Consider the following 18,520-nt stretch of genomic DNA (forward strand, 5'->3'; position numbering starts at 1 on the left):
GTAACATCGCGAGACACGAGATCAAGTGAATGTCGTGATCACGACGAACGATGTGTGCGCACTCTTACTCTCACCGAGAATTAAAATCGATCAACAAATTAGGTAAGGTAATTAGCGCTTCCGCGGTTCGCGACATCCTATCGTCACCGAGGTTCGTAAACCTTCGTCGTGATTATCCTACACTGAGAAAAAAAGAAATTGTTTGAATGGGCGAAATTATCTTACCTCAAATAAATTATAGATCAACAAATTACATGACTAATATAACAAGCTAGTCGATTATGTTTGTATATTACGTTAATTGCGTGGATAAATTTTAGATATGATATTACTGTACAAGGGGGAGCTATTTTTTGTCCGAACAATTTTTTTCTCAGTGCAATGTTTTATTTCAATTTTCTCTTCAATTCGTTATAGGATATGTTCATTATTGAATAATTGATCAATAGATGTTCACTGAATACATGTTTATTTTACGTGATGGGCTTTCTGTGATAAACTATTACCTAAATTTCAAAGTAAGAAATTAACCAAAAAAAATCGCTGAATATTTACATCATAACTAGCGTGACTATTATTTTTATTATTTTATTTCGTAGATTATGTTATAATTAATTATTTATTTATATGCGACTGATAAAAACTTTGTAAGTCAAAATTAATTTCGCGATTTTTTAATGTTTTTAAGATTTAATACATTAAATTATAGTAGTTAAATTCAATACATTAAATTCAATAGTTAAATTTAATATATTAAATTCAATTAATATTATTTTACATCTAGTGTTTTAGCTCATCTTTAGGCATTTCTTATCTAAATTTTTATTTAAAAAAAAAATTAACCAAAACGATTTTTCTCACTTTTCAACTGTAATCAGTTAGTTTCAGACAGTTTCTTACGGCTTAAAACTTAAAACTTAGGTAATAAAAATTATTATAGAAAGCTCTTTAAAGTAAAGCGATTACATTTTTTCCGGAAGAAAAAACATAATATTATTAATTATCATATGGGGAATATTTTTTTCTTAGAAAATGAGCGGGTTGACATAATTGAAAATAGCACAAAACGTTCCATCAAATTAATAATTAATACGATGTTATTAATTAAAAAATGAATGTTGATTTTATCTGAACATCGCATTTGTGCTATTAATCCAAGGCTGTTACATACTTACCTCGATTTTAGTGTGATAGATCAAAGTAATCATTCACTAGAACTTTTTCATTTCCTTACAAAGTCAGTTCATCTCTTCTATCTTTCGTTATAAATTCCAAATTATTTTCACGCGTAAAATCCAATGAAACATCAAATATTTGAGAGAAATCATATCTCGAAAGATCTGTGTGACGATAACTTTATTTTCACTCAACGAAAGAAAGAAAGAGATCGAGCTGAAGCGATATGCCTAAGCGGTCATTCAATGGTGCATTTACCTCGCTGATGATTTGCATTTCAGTTATTACACGATATCAGCGGGATATCACAAAGTCGTTGGAGCCCGCGACTTTTCCCCGGCGAACCGCGATCGCGCCACGATAAATGTTGCATGAAATGAATATTAAGAGTCCGTGTAAAGCCGTCGCCGCACGAGAAGGATCGCGGACCACATCGAGCGCCCTTTCATTCTTTCTTCGTCACCGAAGTGTAACTTGAGGACTCGTGTCGGGCGTCGAATTTCGTGGCAAACAATATCGATCGTTTGAGTATCAAACTGGTGCAATCGGGCGATAGCTCTCAGCGATAAAGCAAGGGAAGGGGAAATTGGCAGAAGAGTATATATTTACAACGATGAATGAGAAAAAAAATGAACGAGGAAGAATTGGGACGAATCAAAGGATATAATTTATATTATCCGACAAGAAAATAATCTTGTGAGAATAAATATGAAATCGACATCGCGCAGAGAGATTTTCTACGAAAATAATTTTGGTATCTTTCCTCTCACGTTTCTCATCGAGAATCTCGAGATCGATCACGTATGGGTAAATAGAGACATTTGTCGACCTGGTCGCGTCCTCGAAGAACACTCTGGGCATTTTACACTTTATCCTAAAGATTTAAGGGCTACTAGGAAGCAAAGTAATGTGCGATCACAACTGCATCATGTCCCGCGTGCGGCGGGGTTTAAGCGATATAACAAGAAAGGGAAAAAAAACGAAAAAAAACGGAGAATACTGTAAAACAAAAAAAAATATTTCGTACGGAACAAAATGCACAAAACGAGTTGTACCTTCTTTTCTCGCAGAAATCGAAAGACCTATCTAACCGAAAGTCTTCATGAAACGCGCAGAAAGCACACACGAGAGAGAAATATATATTATTATATGAATATATATGAGATATAAAAAAATTGCTAGTATACCTTGCAGTTATGCGAATGTTGCATTGTCTAACTGTTTGTTCCATACAGATCCAGATGTATTATTGTATCCGATGGAGTATTATATATCAAAATATATATAATATATATCTATATATATTACGATCCTCCCGTGGGACATACAGAGTTTTTCCGCTTTTCCCAATTTTTCCAGTAAGTAAAATAATTTTAAATCATAATTTTAATTTCATATGTTTTAAATCTTTTAATTTATCTTAATTATATTCTTTTTCAATCTAACTCGAGCAATCTGTAGCACACCATTTGCTACATTAGTGCAACAGAAAAAAGAATTTATTCTTATAAAAATAAGAAAATTTTATGCCTTTATCTATATTTTTTATTGTTATTTAAATTGCAATAATAACTAAATTGAAATGAATTAAGTCTGTGCATTAATGTCTATTTCAATATAAATTAATTTTAATTTCGGTTTAATTTATAGGGGTGAACTTTAAACTCTGATTAATATAATAAATGATTAATTCAATTGCCACAAATGTTTATAGCAAAATTTTTAGATATATTTAGAATATGTTATCCGATTATTATAGCTTTTCATGAATATAAATTAGAAGAAATTCAGAAGATTCAAATTTTGTTACATCCAAAAAATTATATATAATATCCTGTTTAAAAAAAATGATATCTTCTTAACAAAAGTATTGTAAAAAATATTACTTAATAAATTAATAATTAATTAAATTAATTGAAAACTAATCAGTTTATCATCAGAGGGTAAACCAGGGAAAATAAAAAAAATCATTCTTTGATTTCCACCATTTTGTAATCTTAGCGTCATCTACAGGCAAAATGTAGAACTAGCCATTTTCTTAAGTTTTCTCTGCAGATAACCTGTGTATCTTGAACAAAAGAAAGAAAATATATTTTTTTAATAATTTTTTACAATGCTGATACATTTGTTTTACATTGAATGCAGAAAATGTAATAAAAGCCGAATAAGATAAGCTGCAAACATTTCAATCTAGCGTTCTTTTTCCGTGTTATGCCATTGGTATGAGGAGCACAAGAATGTTCTATCATTGTGTGGCGCGCGTCTACCAGTGCCAGCTGTCAGCGTCTGCCGGATCAAGTCACAAACAGATCGAAAAGTTATATCGACGATCAGGTATAACATCACATAAGTAAGTGTATTGATACTTTCAGTAAAAATTTCGCTCGATTTAGACTTTAGATATTCGTGAGATGGGATAAAATATTTTTTGAAAACTCGAAGCTTCATTAGATTCTATCTTCGGAGTAAATGCCTTGGAGTTAACCTATTGTTTAATTGGGCGCGAATAATTCTATTGTGTGTAATTAAATATATGACGTTAAAATGAAGCATTATTTCCTATAAAAACTGGATATACTGAACGATAATTCCGTTTACTCCGATTACATTGGACATAAACTTAATTGTTTTTGTGTAGGTTATGTTATGAATTTTCTTAATTCTTATCTATCCGGACATTTGTTTAAATTTAAAATATATTTATCTTCCAATGTGGAAATACCTTTAGTATGTAAAACAAGTGCGAAAACTTGAAAAGATAATGATAAGATCTAAGATTATGATATAGAAGATCGATCATATTTTTTACCTTATTTAAACCTTATTTACGTTTTCATCGCAAACTCAGAATCCAGAGAGATTCTCTCAAAATTTTTTCTAAACATCTATCAATTAAATGCCTTATTTAACTCATAATTGAAATATATAGATTCTGATAATCCTGGGATATTTTCCTAATTTTTAAACAATTTTTAAAACAGCGTTGATATGAAATAATTTTGTTTCACAATTTTATTATTTACAGTTTTGTTCTATATTTATACAGGCTAATTATTGTATAATATGCCAATTTAAGTATTATAATTTTTTATATAGTTGAAAATTTCAAAACTTTCTGAAATTAATAACAACAAATTTTTATGAATTCTGAGGACTCGTGTTTCTTTAAAATAAAAAATATGCATTTCCATTATGAATTAAATACTTATGAATTAAATACTTTTTGCTAAGTAAACGAACTTTTTATTTATAGTACAAATGCCAAGCGTTAAAGATGAATCAGAAGGTGAAGGGGAAGAGATGTCCCATGACAGTAACGAAAGTAACCAGAGTTCTGGGTCATGTGACAGTAGTCCAGAACATACTGATAGCGATGATTCATCAGAAATGGACGAAGACGAATGTGAAAGGAGACGCAATGAATGTATGGACAATTTGTTGGATTTGGAAAGACAATTTACCTTACTCAAGGAACAGTAAGTAATATACACATATTATATATTTAGCTTTTTTATATATTATACTCTGATAACATTTTTTTTATTAAAGGAATTTTATTAAAGAAACATTAAAGAATAATATTTTTTAAAGAAATACATATGAATATGTGTTTTAACAAATATCATTTATTTTAGATTATATCGAGAAAGAATTACACAAGTGGACACAAAGCTCGGTGAAGTTCGTGTTGGAAAATCTGAGGAATATCTAATACCACTGGAGCGACTGAAGGAAAATATGAAAACGAAAACAGAAGTGGCTGGAATATTAAAGCAATACAGATTACAAAATATCCAGAATAAATTTCTAGCAGAAGAATTGGCCGCTTTTCAAAATTTTGAAAGTGAGAAAGGCTTAGTCTGGGATTGTATTCATAATGATCTACAAGAAAAGATTCGTCGTTTAGAGGAAGATAGGAATAACGTAGATATACATGCGGATTTATGGCTTAATACAACCGGTAGAAGACGTAGGAATCATTCAGAGAGAAGACGAGCAGTTTCTGTCGCAGGTCCTTATATCGTTTATATGCTCAACGACGCGGATATATTGGAAGATTGGGCATTAATAAAAAAAAGTCTAAGTAGTCGGAAAGCGGAAATAATGTAAATTATGTTTTGAATACGTTGAAGAACTGTTGAAATTTCCTTACATGACGCGCCCATCTTTGATATGAACAGGAATTTCGTCCAACCGGAAATGTTCTAAAATTAGACCAACAACTGACATCTATTAAGTATCTGTGCCTTGATAAAAAGTAAGAGTAATTATTTATTAATCTAAATAATTACCGAATTAAAATATCCTATTCGCCGAGTCGTACTTCTGTGGTACACTAGTGCAGGAAAATTATTTACACTTGTGTCATCGGAAGAAACAAATTCATAATTTTGAAAAAAACGGGTATTGTCTACATTAGTTTCAATTAATACGAAAATTTACATCATAAGCCAAACAATTATATTATTCAAATAACTGGTTTTTATATTCGATATATGGACATTATCTTCTCCTTATTTTCATTTATTTCAAAAGTCTCTATTTCTGCAATTCTATTATCATATTTACTTTATATTTTTCCATCTCCCTAATATCTTAAAGAAATAAGAGAAGCATAAACTCTTTATTCTTTCTACTTTCTTTTATATTTAAATGGATATCTATGCTTCTTTTATCATCTTCTTAATGAACTAAAATATTCGATGTCTCCAAATCGTTGCAATTGAAAAATGATTTCATAATTTTCTTCGTTTACGATCTAGTCGGAAAAAAGTTTTTATTCTAATATTCCGTGCTTGGAACAAATAACCGTGACATGTAATGTCATAACAAAATCTTATCCATATTGTAATGTTGTATTAGAATTTTGTTTAAGCGTGCTTTGTTTGCTCAAAGCGAATGTAAAGAAGAATTGTATAAATATATTTTATTATTATATACTGTTTAAATATATCTCATTATTTTAGTTCGAAATAGATGATTTAGAAATATAGTAAAATTTTTGTGTGACATTATTATTAGTAGTGTAACACAATGACTGAAAAAAAGATTCATGAGCGAAAAAATTATTGTATTATAAATAAAGTGCATTTTAATTTTTTACAGTAGTATATCCAGCAAATTATGTGTTAACATCGTTTCCAGCAATTCTAACAGTTTTACATTAATACAATGTGAAATTGATTTAGTCCTAAACTCCTGTCAATGGAACCTGTAATAATAACAACAAAAATCAAGCAGCTATACGGAGTTCTATAATTTTATTTTGGTACATTCATTTGTTCTAATTTTTGTTAATATGCCATTTCAAAATTAGAGTAATGAAACAGCTTCTTTTAGTGTAACATTCGGCAAAGTTTCATCCAGCTCAATAATATGAAATTTCAACATAATTTTTGAATCTGCATCCCGACGTAGATGTGATTAAGTTGCATCGTTCGAATAATTAGGAAGAAAGAAGAGATTAAGAGGGAGAGAGGAGGGTAATTTTAAATGTAATTTTTATTTAGGCTATGTACAACACATACGTACAATACGTGACCCTTGCTTAAAACTATGTTACGCTCGTCCGGTATGCATTTCCACTTAATTTTTAATCTTGCCCTCTCAACACAACGTGACGCGTGTAATTTCGTGTGTTGGACGCGTACGTGTCCATGCACATCTTGTATGTATTTGTACGTGTACTTTGTATGTATGTGTGTGTATGTATATCTGTGTATATATTAAGTGTATCGTGTACGATATGTTACAAACTTTTTAGGAACATTTCTCGTGGAATGCCGCGAGCGGTAATAATAAGGTCGCAGCGAAACTACACGAAAACAATGCGCAGTCACCTGCAGCTTCATCCTCGACTTCGATATATTGATTAGACAGTTATCGAAAAATGACACCAATATAGACGATTGTTGACTGGACAGACTCCGAATATTTATTGAAAGGCGCCAGGGAGAAGTCGCGAGTCGCGCGTTATTAACCGTTTGCGCCCCGCATGTGTCCATTGCAAAATCCCTGATGTCTTCGCGGAATTATTCAATATTGAGGTAAGTGGATATTTATATGTATTTATTACGAAAAAGTTTGTAGTATATTTCTCAAAATCGAATAAAACGTTAACAGAATGATAGCTTCGCTCAATAGCTTCCTTTCCTCGTAAGAAGCTATATAAAGCGCAATTCCTATTTACGTACCTGTAAATGTGATAAGAGTATAACGGAATTAATATAAGATTTTATCGAGCCGGAAGCTCGAAGTGCAAACGGTTAAAGCGACGAAAGCTCCGATTCTGCTTTTACATGGGAAAGCATCCGGACGACGAACGATCGCAATAATTAACCGGTTTGCGGCAACAGAGTGAATAATGTACGTTCGGCAACCGTCTCATCGACGATCCGATTTTCATTGCGTGAATATTCGCAAATTACCTCATTGATAATACATAGTCGTTTGGCCATTCCATGCGATATCGGGCAATCGTTCGACCTGGAATCATTCGCCTGTTGATGCAATCGGTTTGACTATTACGAGGACAACATTATTGTTACACGATACGATCTGTTAGTGATAATTACATATTTAATCCTGGATATGGATGAGACAGAGTGTGATCTCCATCTTTCTCATTAAAACTCTATTGGCTTTGTGGCTTTCGTAATTATAGGCCTGTGTGCGTTTGTCCAGGCACCGACCTCTCGATAAGATTTTTCGCACGATTTGCGGTGCAATAAAATTTACGCCTTATTTATCCAAGGTTCAAGATGCCGACATACCTCCTGACGATCGACACTCACGAAAAATGATGAGCAAAGTCGAAATCTCGTTTTTTCGCTTAACGAATTCAATCACCTTGTAATCACGTTTTGTAAGTCTGACATTACGATGTCGGAGACTTTCTTAATATGAAATCGGTACATAAGCCGTCGCACACAAATTTACATGAACTGTTTAGCAATTTAGCATAAAGTCTGTCGGACAAGTCTAAATGTCTTCCTACTAAACACAATATTAACGTTATATTGGTAACATTATATCAATGACTACATTTACATGGCATTCTTGGTCGAGTTTAATAACATCCCTACATTGTAGATATGAAAATGGCCAATTATATTCATTTCATTCTTCACAGGAATAACTATAATTGTTTCATAACTACGGATATTACTAAATCCGATTAAGAGTGCCATGTAAATGTAATCAATATTATAATTTTCTACTAAACACACGTACACAGGTACATTGTTGAATAGAAAATTTCAATACTGATGTAATATTACTGTTATATTATGTTTAATGGATTACTAGTATTTCCACATCGCATTTCCGTAAAATTGACTTGAATCTAAAAATATAAAGAATGCTACTCGGAACGATTTTGCAAAAGTATTTAAAAATTTAGCTAGATCAGATTTGAAAATAGTTTTGTTAGTTTATCCAAATAATTATTAAGCTTTATGACAATACTGCAAAAGGTTTTAACATTCTAGCAATCAGTTTAAGCGTCCTACATAATTATTTTCAGATCTGTATCTAGCTAAATTTTTAGATACTTCAGCAAAATTTTTTTTTTTCGCGTTAATACTTGTTCCGATGTCATCATGTATCTTCAATAATTTTATTTTTTTCCATTAATTTTAGTTCGTAAAACGTAAAATCATCGTTTGTGTTTTCTATATAAAAAGGTTGATTTTGTTGAAATATCTAAAAATTTAGCTAGATACCGATGTGAAAATAATTTTGTTGGACCATTACAATAATTATGTAAACGCTCAAAAAAACTTGTCGCTAGAATGTCCAAACTTTTGCAATATTGCTTGATTCCTACGTAATTATTTTAATGTTTCAATAAAATTATTTTCACATCTGTATTTAGCTATGTTTAAATGTTTAAATACTTCAACAAAATCGTTCTTTCCGTGTGATAATTTTTTTTTTATTTTTTAAGATAATGCAATGCATCCCTATATCGATGTGCGACGGCATCTGATCCACACAAAAGGATGAGTTTCGACGATTCGCTCGTCGCGACGAGGAAACCCTGGCGCCCCTCAAATTTCGAACGCAAAACACTGTCAGATACTATCATCCCCCTCCAATATATTCTTCCCCCCATTCTCCCTTCTTGATTATCCAAAATCGTGGTCAACATAAGCACACAAATCAATGCCTAATATCATTCACTAAGGGTATGCTTACACTTTTAAAAGGACATTGAAAAATCGCATATGCTAGAGTATCTGCCGATTACGCAATCTCTATGTATCTATATCTCTTCTCTTTTACCAATTTATGTACAGTACCGTCCTCTGCCCTCCCTCTTTCGCCAATTAACGAAGGTGTGGCACGTATCGTTGTTAGAAGATTAACGGAATGTCGCGCATGTGAACGCGTTATGTGCGGTGCGACGCGTCTCTCGAACGAAAGGAACCAGACGCGGGGAAAAGAAACGGCTACACGTAGAAAATACACGACGATCTCGCGGCAAACGAGCTCTACGTCTCTGTACACGCTATTAATTGCAGGATACTCTTCGCTGTTTACAAATCGAAAACGTAGGGTGTCTCAGACACTGCGTATTTTCTCCTGCACACAATAAAAAAAGAAGATGATTACGCTTTCTTTAAGTGTATATCTGTGGAAACATTCAAATTCTCACACAGCCAAATTTAAATGGCTTTTTTGTTAGCACAATGCCTCTCATTAAGCACGTGTCATCATATTACGCAAGGATTGCGAATTAAAGATTAGAATTATTAATAGAGATTAGACCAGTCAGATAATTTTAATTTTATTCCATTTTGTTCTGATTGACTGGATTTCAATCTTCATTTTTTCATAATCTTTAATCTTCAATATGTAACGTGACATGAGTTTCAAACTAGCTTCCAAACTAGCTTAATTCAATCTTCGTTCATGATACATACTTTTTTATTTACAACCATTTCATCAAATAATAATAACTTTTAAAGAACAGCAAAATTAAGCTGTAAAATTCAATTTAATTAAAATGTAATTTAAAAATTTAATTTAATTTAATGAAAACTTTAATTTAATGAAAATATTGTTGAAATATTTGGATGTTTTTCTTAATCTTAACTTCATTGATAGGCTTCCCTTTGATAACATTCTGTTTCAAAATTGATGTAAAAAATTTGTCTTGCAAATGTTTAGTGAGAGGATTTGCCAATCGAGAAAGGAAATACGCGATACCAGAGACAATCTGTACGTCGATCGTAATGAATCGTAAGTCGCAGAAATTACACAAAAAATTACGAAGTTCTATGTGTGCCAATTGATATTTTGCAACACGATATTTCACACGCGCGCGATAATCGCACGTTGTTGAATTTTCAGAATTCAACGTTGTTGAATTTTAGAAATTCACGTTCCGAATAAACGTTCGAGATAAACGCACAGTCCCATTATTTCGTTATCGCACACATTCTTAACGTCGTGCTCGAACTTACATTCGGCCTGTCCAAACGACGATGAAACACGAGAACGTGATCGGATTAAGAGCTTTTCGCGCGTATATGCCTCGCGACATGTGTATGCCATTGCAAATCGAGCTTGCTTGCTGCAAGCGAGATGCGAGAATGCGTCACGAAATTAGGATGTCGACGCGGCTGCGTAAGCCGATTAGCGATAATGCAAATCGATCCACGATTCTGTTTCCCTTTCTCTCATTTCTTTTTTTTCTTCTTTCTGCGAAACGGCAAAACGTCGATAGGGCTCCGTCGGGTTCGTCATTTTGCTCTCGGTTTTTTTCTTCCATCGATCGACTTGATCATAGATACGTCATCGGATTCCTAATGAGACCCTCGAGTTGCCCTCTCGCCTCCGTTTACAATTATGTCTGATATTGTAACATTGGTGCGGCCAGATTCGGGTGGTGGGCTGTGTTCATTCTCAGGGCTGAGATGCTCTTGTTGTACCACTCGTCCTCCGCTGACATTCCTGAAACAGGAAAAAAGACGGAATTTTTAAACAAACTATTCGCCTGATAAACTATTCTCCCTCTCTTTAGTCAATCTGTGAGTTACATGCATAGAAAGAACAGTTCTATTGAAGTATTTAAACATTTAGTATATGAAGTATTCTAAAAATATTCTGAAAGTATATGAAGATACGAATCTGAAAATAATTTTATTGGTTATTAAATTTATTTTATATAAAATTTATATAAAATGTTCAAACATTAATAACAATATTTAAAAAAAATGAAATTAGCAACTAGTTTAAACGTCCTACATAATTATTTTGATAGTCCAAATAAGATTATTTTCGGATTTGTATATAGCTAAATTTCTAGATACTAGCAAAACTGTCCTTTCCGTTTTTCAATAGTATGAGATCATTAACGTTAACTTTAATTGGTAGGAATCCACATGATACTACTAACCCGATAAATCAAAGTCGGACGTCACTCAACGCGGAGAAGCTGAATTTCTTTTCTATCCCGAAAGAATCCTGGAGTGATTCGATTTAACTGACTTTCCGCGGTGCTTTATCGAGTCTCCGCTAATCGGTCGATTTGTTATCGCATTAAGACGTTAAAGAGAGAGGCGTTAAATCGTTAAGGAGAGGCAACGGGATTGCGAGCGCGGAGAGGCCGCACACTCGTACAGCAATCGCTTGCTTGCACCGTGCAACCCCCGACGGGCGAGGCAATTCGCGAATAGTCTTGATTCGATTTAAAAGCGATATTCCATCTCGCGCCGGAAATGGTGTAAGACGGCGCTGGGGCGGAAATGGAGAGAACGTCTTAGAGGCTGGGAGAACGCGCGATGCTCTCTCGCTCTTGTGCACGAGCGTCGGATTCGCGCCATTTCCGCTCCGGATTTTTGCGAAGTCATTCGATAACGCTGGGTCAGCGTCCGAAGACGATGCAGAAAGTCGTCGTGAGATACTGGACAAGAGAATGAGGCCAAAGAAATTAGTTTATGTTCATTCCATTGTTCGCATGATCTCGTGAGGGAGGAAATGACGTGCGCGATGGTCGAAAAATAATATTCAAAATGTATATAAAATACTTAAATATGTATGTGCAATCAACACAATTGTAGGACTTTGTAGTATTATTGTAATAATTGTTAATTAACACGAAGGTTAATTAACGTCAATGTTTATTTATGATATACTTCATTATACTTCATTATACTTAAAAAATTAAAATTTAGAAAATTGTACATAGAAAAAGGAGTCTTACTTTAACTGTAATTCTTGAAAATGGAAAAATTAGAATTTTCTAGTTGATCTATTATAATTCTAATTAGATAACAAGATTGGAATCTTCTGATTCGTTTATTTTCAATCAGAAATTTTTCTCAGTACAGCAACATTTCTCTCATTAAATATCATAATTTGTTAAATATAATTATTTAACAATTATAATATTATAAATTATAGTATTGACAATTATAAATATTATAATTGTTAAATAAACATTACATTAATTTATTAAAATATTGCTCTTTCTTAAATTTTAATGATTAAATATTATAAGATACATTATATAAATTGACTTCCTTTCATTTTACTCTTCCAGTAAAATTAGCTTATTACTTGTCATGAGCAATGTAATATATCTTTCAAATTAGATTTTTAATTAAGGCTATTTTCATAATTCAATTTAAAGATAAGTAAGCCATTAAAATATCACAGCTATTAACTTTTATAGGTTAGAAATCTATCTTTTTAATCTTACAGCTTTTCCTTGAGTAAGTTTTATTGTTCATTGTATTTCCTTGGCATTGTTAAAATATGGCATTGTTTCAGCCACTATGGTGGCTTTTCATTCTAGAAAGATTACGATAACAAATTTTAGAGATCGCATTTGAAACGCAATGTGAGAAACCTCGTGAAAATTGACACCTCACGAAAAAGTGAAATCGGTTATTCAAACGTAAGGATATCAAGAATATTTGTGAGATTAAGGACATTTGCATAATCCTTGACCCAAATGAGAGCGCAACCGCGCTCACGAGCCATTCATCGCCGTACTCATTTTACACACACCCAAAGCGCTGGCGTTGCATTATTTATGACTTACCCATTGCATCTTGTCGCATGCCGGTGACGGCCGACATATTCGACGCTGAATGCGACATGGAGAACGGCTGAGTCATGCTCGGATAAGACGTCGTGCCCATCTGAAACATTTATTCATCACGATTAACGACATTGATAATCCAATCCGCGATTCTGGAGATTGACCACGATTTACCGCATCCTGCGATACGTGATATCTTTTTTAATCGGTCAGTATATTAATTGCATTCTATAAAATCTGTCATGTTTAAGAAGGAATAGGAGAAGGAGGGAAAGAAGATGCAGTGTTAATGTCACGTGTAATTAATTTCCGCAAGCGTAAAATGAGCGAATGAGCGAAAATGGATTCCGCGATATATCAATGAGATTACGGAGTTACCCGCGTGGTTTGAGCGGCCGAGTTGGAACAACGAGAGGAAAGTAATGTGGTAATTAACGTGTATGAAACATAATTATCGGCTAGAAACCACTCTTACGTTTCCACTTGTCGACGGTGGCAAACGCAAAATCGAATGCGACGGGTGGTTTCATTATAAAAATTAACCGTGTAATACGTTCGGAACTGATGGAAATTAATAATGCGTCGCGGTATCTATTTCCTGGTCGTAATCAATTTTCCAACGTGTTACGTGATTCTACGGTGATATCATGATTATTAAGTACAATTCCCGACGAAGGTAGGAATGAAAGGATCGTCTAAATCATAAAAAGAATTATGCGATGGTAAAATTTACTTTACACGAAAAGAACGCGTTTGTTAGTAGGGTATCTGAAAATTTAGATAAATGAATTGGATCTAAGAATAATTTTATTGGATCATCAAAATAATTATATAGAAAACTCAAGTATGATGATCAATACTACAAAAAAATTTTAATAATCAGTTTGAGTGTTCTATATGTACAGAATGTTTGGAATTTAAATGTCAAAACTTTGGGAACATGTAGGGGATCGATAAACTAAGAAAATAAGTGTTGTACAGATATATTCGTTTTTATTTTGTTTTGGAAAAAATAGCAAAAAAAGATAAAATGTAGTTTTTATTTTTGTACTTTCTTATTATTTATTCACATTGTATGTATTCACTTGCTTAATATAGATATTGTTCAAAATGTTGACCTCTTGTCGAAGAAGCTATACACGAAAACCATTCAACGTTAGAACGCGACATATTGAAGGAATAATTCACTCAATAACTTCTGACGAGTAACTGACGAATTTACAGAAGAAATGTAAACAAATAAAAAAGTTTTTATCTGAAAACGGAATTATTATTATTGTTTCATGCACGATTTCAGCACGATAATACTTCAGAGGCAGTGCGAGAACGAAGTTCTAGACAACTATGTTTTTTGCAATTTTCTTCAAAACGAAGCAAAAACGAGCATATCTCTACATGACTTTTTTTCTTAATTTTATTGATCTTTTATACGTTCTCAAAGACATTTGACATTTAAATTCCAAATACCCTGTATATTATTTTGTAGTTCAAACCAAATTTATTTTCTGTATCTGTAACTGTAAGTTTTTAGATAAACAAAACCAGAAATTAAAGAAATTAAAAGAAGGTTATCGAAGCCAAGTTGTGTCATGTTCTTAAAAATTACATTCAATTCATAATTTTAAAAATCATACATTTCAACGTATTTAATGTGGCCATTTTCAGTGATATAAATATACAATAAAAACTACAATTTTAGAATTATTACAAGTTGGATCAGATTTGGATTCAAATCCAGCTAGAACATACATATCAGATTTTATTTGATCGTCAAAATCTCTCGGAAGTCAATGGCAAATCATCGAGAGTATCTTCGTCATAACAACCTTTTCTAAGACACAGAACTTCTCACTAGAATTTCTAGTGGGAACAATCATTGTTTCCCCTAGGAGTTTAATAAATAATTCTTCGATTATTTCTTTACCCTCTATGCCTTTTAGATATGTATGTACGTATACATTTATTTTATATGGCTATGTCTTATATAATTCTCAGACATCGATCAAAGACGTGATGACCTCTTGTACATATATCCTTTGATGTAACATGAGGCCTACAATTTTTAACGTTGTATCTGGACGGCCTTAAAAGAGGTTGTTATGGCAAAGATACTATCAGTGGTTTACTATTGTTTTCCGAGAGACGATCAAATAAAATCTAATATGTATGTCCTGGGTGGATTTGAATCCAGATCTTTAGCACAGAAAGCAGTCACATAACTCTATGATCATCACAGATTAATAACTGGGGAAGGAATATTGTTCCGTGAGACTATAGAAGATCTAAACATATCTACAACGCATAAGATGTAAGATTACAATTATGTTATAATTCAATATATAATGACTATTGAATGTAAATTTTGAAGAAAAATCGTATAGCGATTTTATGTATTGGAGTTCCAATTTGTAAAAGAATTTTTATCACTGAATATGACCCCATTAATTGGAATATGACCCCATTAATTTGAAACATTTAATTTTTAAAATTAGGAATTGAATGTAATTTTTAATAGCACATGATATCCACTTGGCTCGAATAGAGCCTTCTCTTAATTTCTTTAATTTCTGAATTTGTATTTATTGGAGCCTGAGTTGTAATATTTAATTTTAATTGATAAACGAAATCGTTCTTTCCTTGTATCTAACGCTTTTCATCGTTGCTTTTACTTATTAATTATTAAATGATAATTGTAGAATTATTAATTATAGAATAATTATTAGTTTTCTTTGCTTCAGATGCGATTTAATTTCACTCAGCATATTGTTATTACGAATTTGAAACCTTTAACAAGAAAACATACAAACACATTGCTCGGTGGAAAAATTTTGTGAATTGCCGTCTTAGACGTCTTCAACAAGCCATTTATTAATGGATCAAGCTTGAGTGTTGAAAAAAAAAGGGTAACTATAATATAAACTATAATAAGTCTCTTTCTTTTTTTCGGAGGGAAACCGAAACACGCTTGAATTATCGGCTCAATTAAAGCAGGTAGGCATTCGGTAATCCGGCCGACCCAACTAATCAGCCGAAATGCAATTTAGCTATATCGACCGATAGCGATGCGCCGGACGTACGCTCAGGTGCACTCCAATTTAATACCTCGGTTAAAATCATTAACGAGAAACGCATCGAATTCATTCCCGATATGTGAAACCTTCGAAACGATGACCGAATCTATGATTGTCCCGAAATCTTTTAATTTTCTGATATTCTATAGCTGTGCTTCTATCAAACATGGCGCATTGATAGTGAGTCACTTTGCAAAAAGATCTATTAGTTTATTGTAATTTTTTTATTACTCTATTTTTCTAGAAAATAATATAATAATATAGTAGATAATATATAAAAAAATAATAATATTGTTGATCAATATGCACGAAATTCGAACAAAGTATTTGAAACGTCTTTTTGTGTTCGAATTAAAAAAAATGTTTTTCTTTTACGTTATATATTTGCACGCATTTATATGAAGATTTATGTAGCGAAACAAGCAGATATGTACACCTCGAGGATGACATAATTGTAATTCTTGTTTATATTATTTACTTGCCATTATCGGAGACGTGTCTTCGCGCTGAGTGCATTGGTGAGCGTGCAAAGCGGCGGGTATCGATAATAATGAAATTTCAGAAGCGTCCTGCGCGTCGTAAGGGAGCCTCACCTGGGGATAACGATTTATGCCATTTATGCTGTTGTGAGGATGGGGGTAGGGTTGATAACCTCTGCTAGCACCAGGATAGATATTCCTCATCATGGCACCTTGGCAGGCGGGAATTGGTGTCAGAGCTTTCTGCAGCTGCTTCTCCTGCTTCCGGTATTTCGCTCTTCTGTTCTGGAACCAAACCTACGAAGACAGACGAAATGGCATAAACAAACGCGATGCAATACATATTAACGATGTTTAAGCGAAGCGATATAATTTGCGATGTAGATAATCATTTCGATCTCTGGGCGATATACAACATCGTTTGCGAAGCACTAATGGTGCAAACGAAGTTTGTATCATTCTTGTTTCGATTATTCAATGTAACTTTGGTTGAACATTAATTATTATCCTATTTTAATTAAGTATATTAGTATCTGGTAGGACAATGCAATTTCATATAATACAAATAATCTATGAAAGAGAACAATTACGTTTTTATTCTTTCGCAATGCAAATTGTAGCATCTATCGCTTAGTTAGAGCTTACAGAATAGTTTTGAAATAGCGTTCTATGTATTAATCTTCCTGCATATTTTTAGCTTCGCCAATATAAATAGTTCAGAATTGGAATGAATAGAAGCATATCAAAGTTCTTCGATCTTGCGCTCACAGAGCTCGCATTCCTTTTTTAGTTCTAGAATATCTCAAATATATCATTCTGTCTTATTTTCTTTTAAAAAATATTATTACGCGAAATATATTAATCTGCAAAATTTTTGATATACAGAAACATTTGTAAAAATAATTATTTTCGCTCGTAACAAAATGGCGACCAAGAAGCTAACAAAATGGTGTATAATACAGACACACGAAATATTTGAGAGCATCGAGTTAACGGTTCTCGTCGATCAAAGAAGGGACACAAACCTCTTGGGCCGAAAAGCACCCTCTTCTTTTTTTTCTTTTACCCGAACGGGATCCTAAGTTTACCCCCCGGCCTCACCCAGCAACCCGGGGCGGTTTACCTATCGCCATTTTGCATCGGGCAATTTCCATTGTTTCGCGGGATTAGTAAACCCATATTGGGGCTTGCCTGAGCCGCCACCGGCGACTCACCCCGGCATCCACACCGGCGCGCGTTTCCTCACTCCCCCTCGGTCTTCCCCTCATCTGTTCTCTTCTCTCTTTCCCTCCTCCGTCCCTCCTGTAACCCCCGACAATCTCCACTCTCGCGCCCCGCCCTGCCAACCGACCCCTCTTTCCAGCCCCCCCCTCCTCCCCAGAAAGAGAAAAGCCTGCGGCTTCTCGTCCCGGGTCGGGGTTGGGTTGTTTCCACCCTCACCGGTGACGTCACCGGCGCCACCCGATTGGCCGATGCCGTGGTGGTGACGTCACATCGGGCTCGCTCATTGGCCGACACGTTTTATCGACATTTCTACTGTACACCCTCTCTCATCGCCACAGAAGTGGGTGACACGAACCGGGGTGGCTCGAACGGGTTCGTTCTCTCTCAAACTCTTCATATTTCTCTCTCTCTCTCTNTCTCTCTCTCTCTCTACTCGTCTCGTNTCTCTCTCTTCGTCTCGTACCTCCGTTAACCGTTACCGTTTACGTTACCGTTTACCGTTACCCGTTTACCGT

General features: G+C 33.7%; 2 protein-coding genes across 2 annotated transcripts in view; one reads left to right on the forward strand and one right to left on the reverse strand.

Moving 5' to 3' along the window:
• Positions 1–4,434: 4,434 nt before the first annotated feature.
• LOC105622827 (breast cancer metastasis-suppressor 1-like protein-A) lies at positions 4,435–5,286 on the forward strand. Its single transcript, XM_012204238.1, has 2 exons — positions 4,435–4,652; positions 4,812–5,286. Exons 1-2 carry the CDS (start codon positions 4,435–4,437, stop codon positions 5,284–5,286), a joined length of 693 nt encoding a protein of 230 aa, XP_012059628.1.
• Positions 5,287–11,029: 5,743 nt separating this feature from the next.
• LOC105622829 (homeobox protein prophet of Pit-1) overlaps positions 11,030–18,520 on the reverse strand; it is a 25,321-nt gene continuing 17,830 nt past the window's right edge. The window contains exons 4-6 of the mRNA XM_012204239.1: positions 16,896–17,078; positions 13,232–13,331; positions 11,030–11,136 (exon numbers count right to left, since the gene is read on the reverse strand). Coding sequence (XP_012059629.1) covers positions 11,030–11,136; positions 13,232–13,331; positions 16,896–17,078 — 390 coding nt within the window. The remainder of the gene's footprint in view (positions 11,137–13,231; positions 13,332–16,895; positions 17,079–18,520) is intronic.

The sequence above is a fragment of the Atta cephalotes genome, assembly GCF_000143395.1.
Source record: "Atta cephalotes unplaced genomic scaffold scaffold00049, whole genome shotgun sequence".
Lineage (NCBI taxonomy): Eukaryota > Metazoa > Arthropoda > Insecta > Hymenoptera > Formicidae > Atta > Atta cephalotes.

What these genes read in the sequence shown, in the direction of transcription:
- LOC105622827 (XM_012204238.1), top strand. Translation starts at nt 4,435, where the DNA reads ATGCCAAGCGTTAAAGATGAATCAGAAGGTGAAGGGGAAGAGATGTCC. An exon ending in TTTACCTTACTCAAGGAACA is followed by an intron (nt 4,653 to 4,811) that starts GTAAGTAATATA and finishes CATTTATTTTAG; the next exon opens with ATTATATCGAGAAAGAATTA.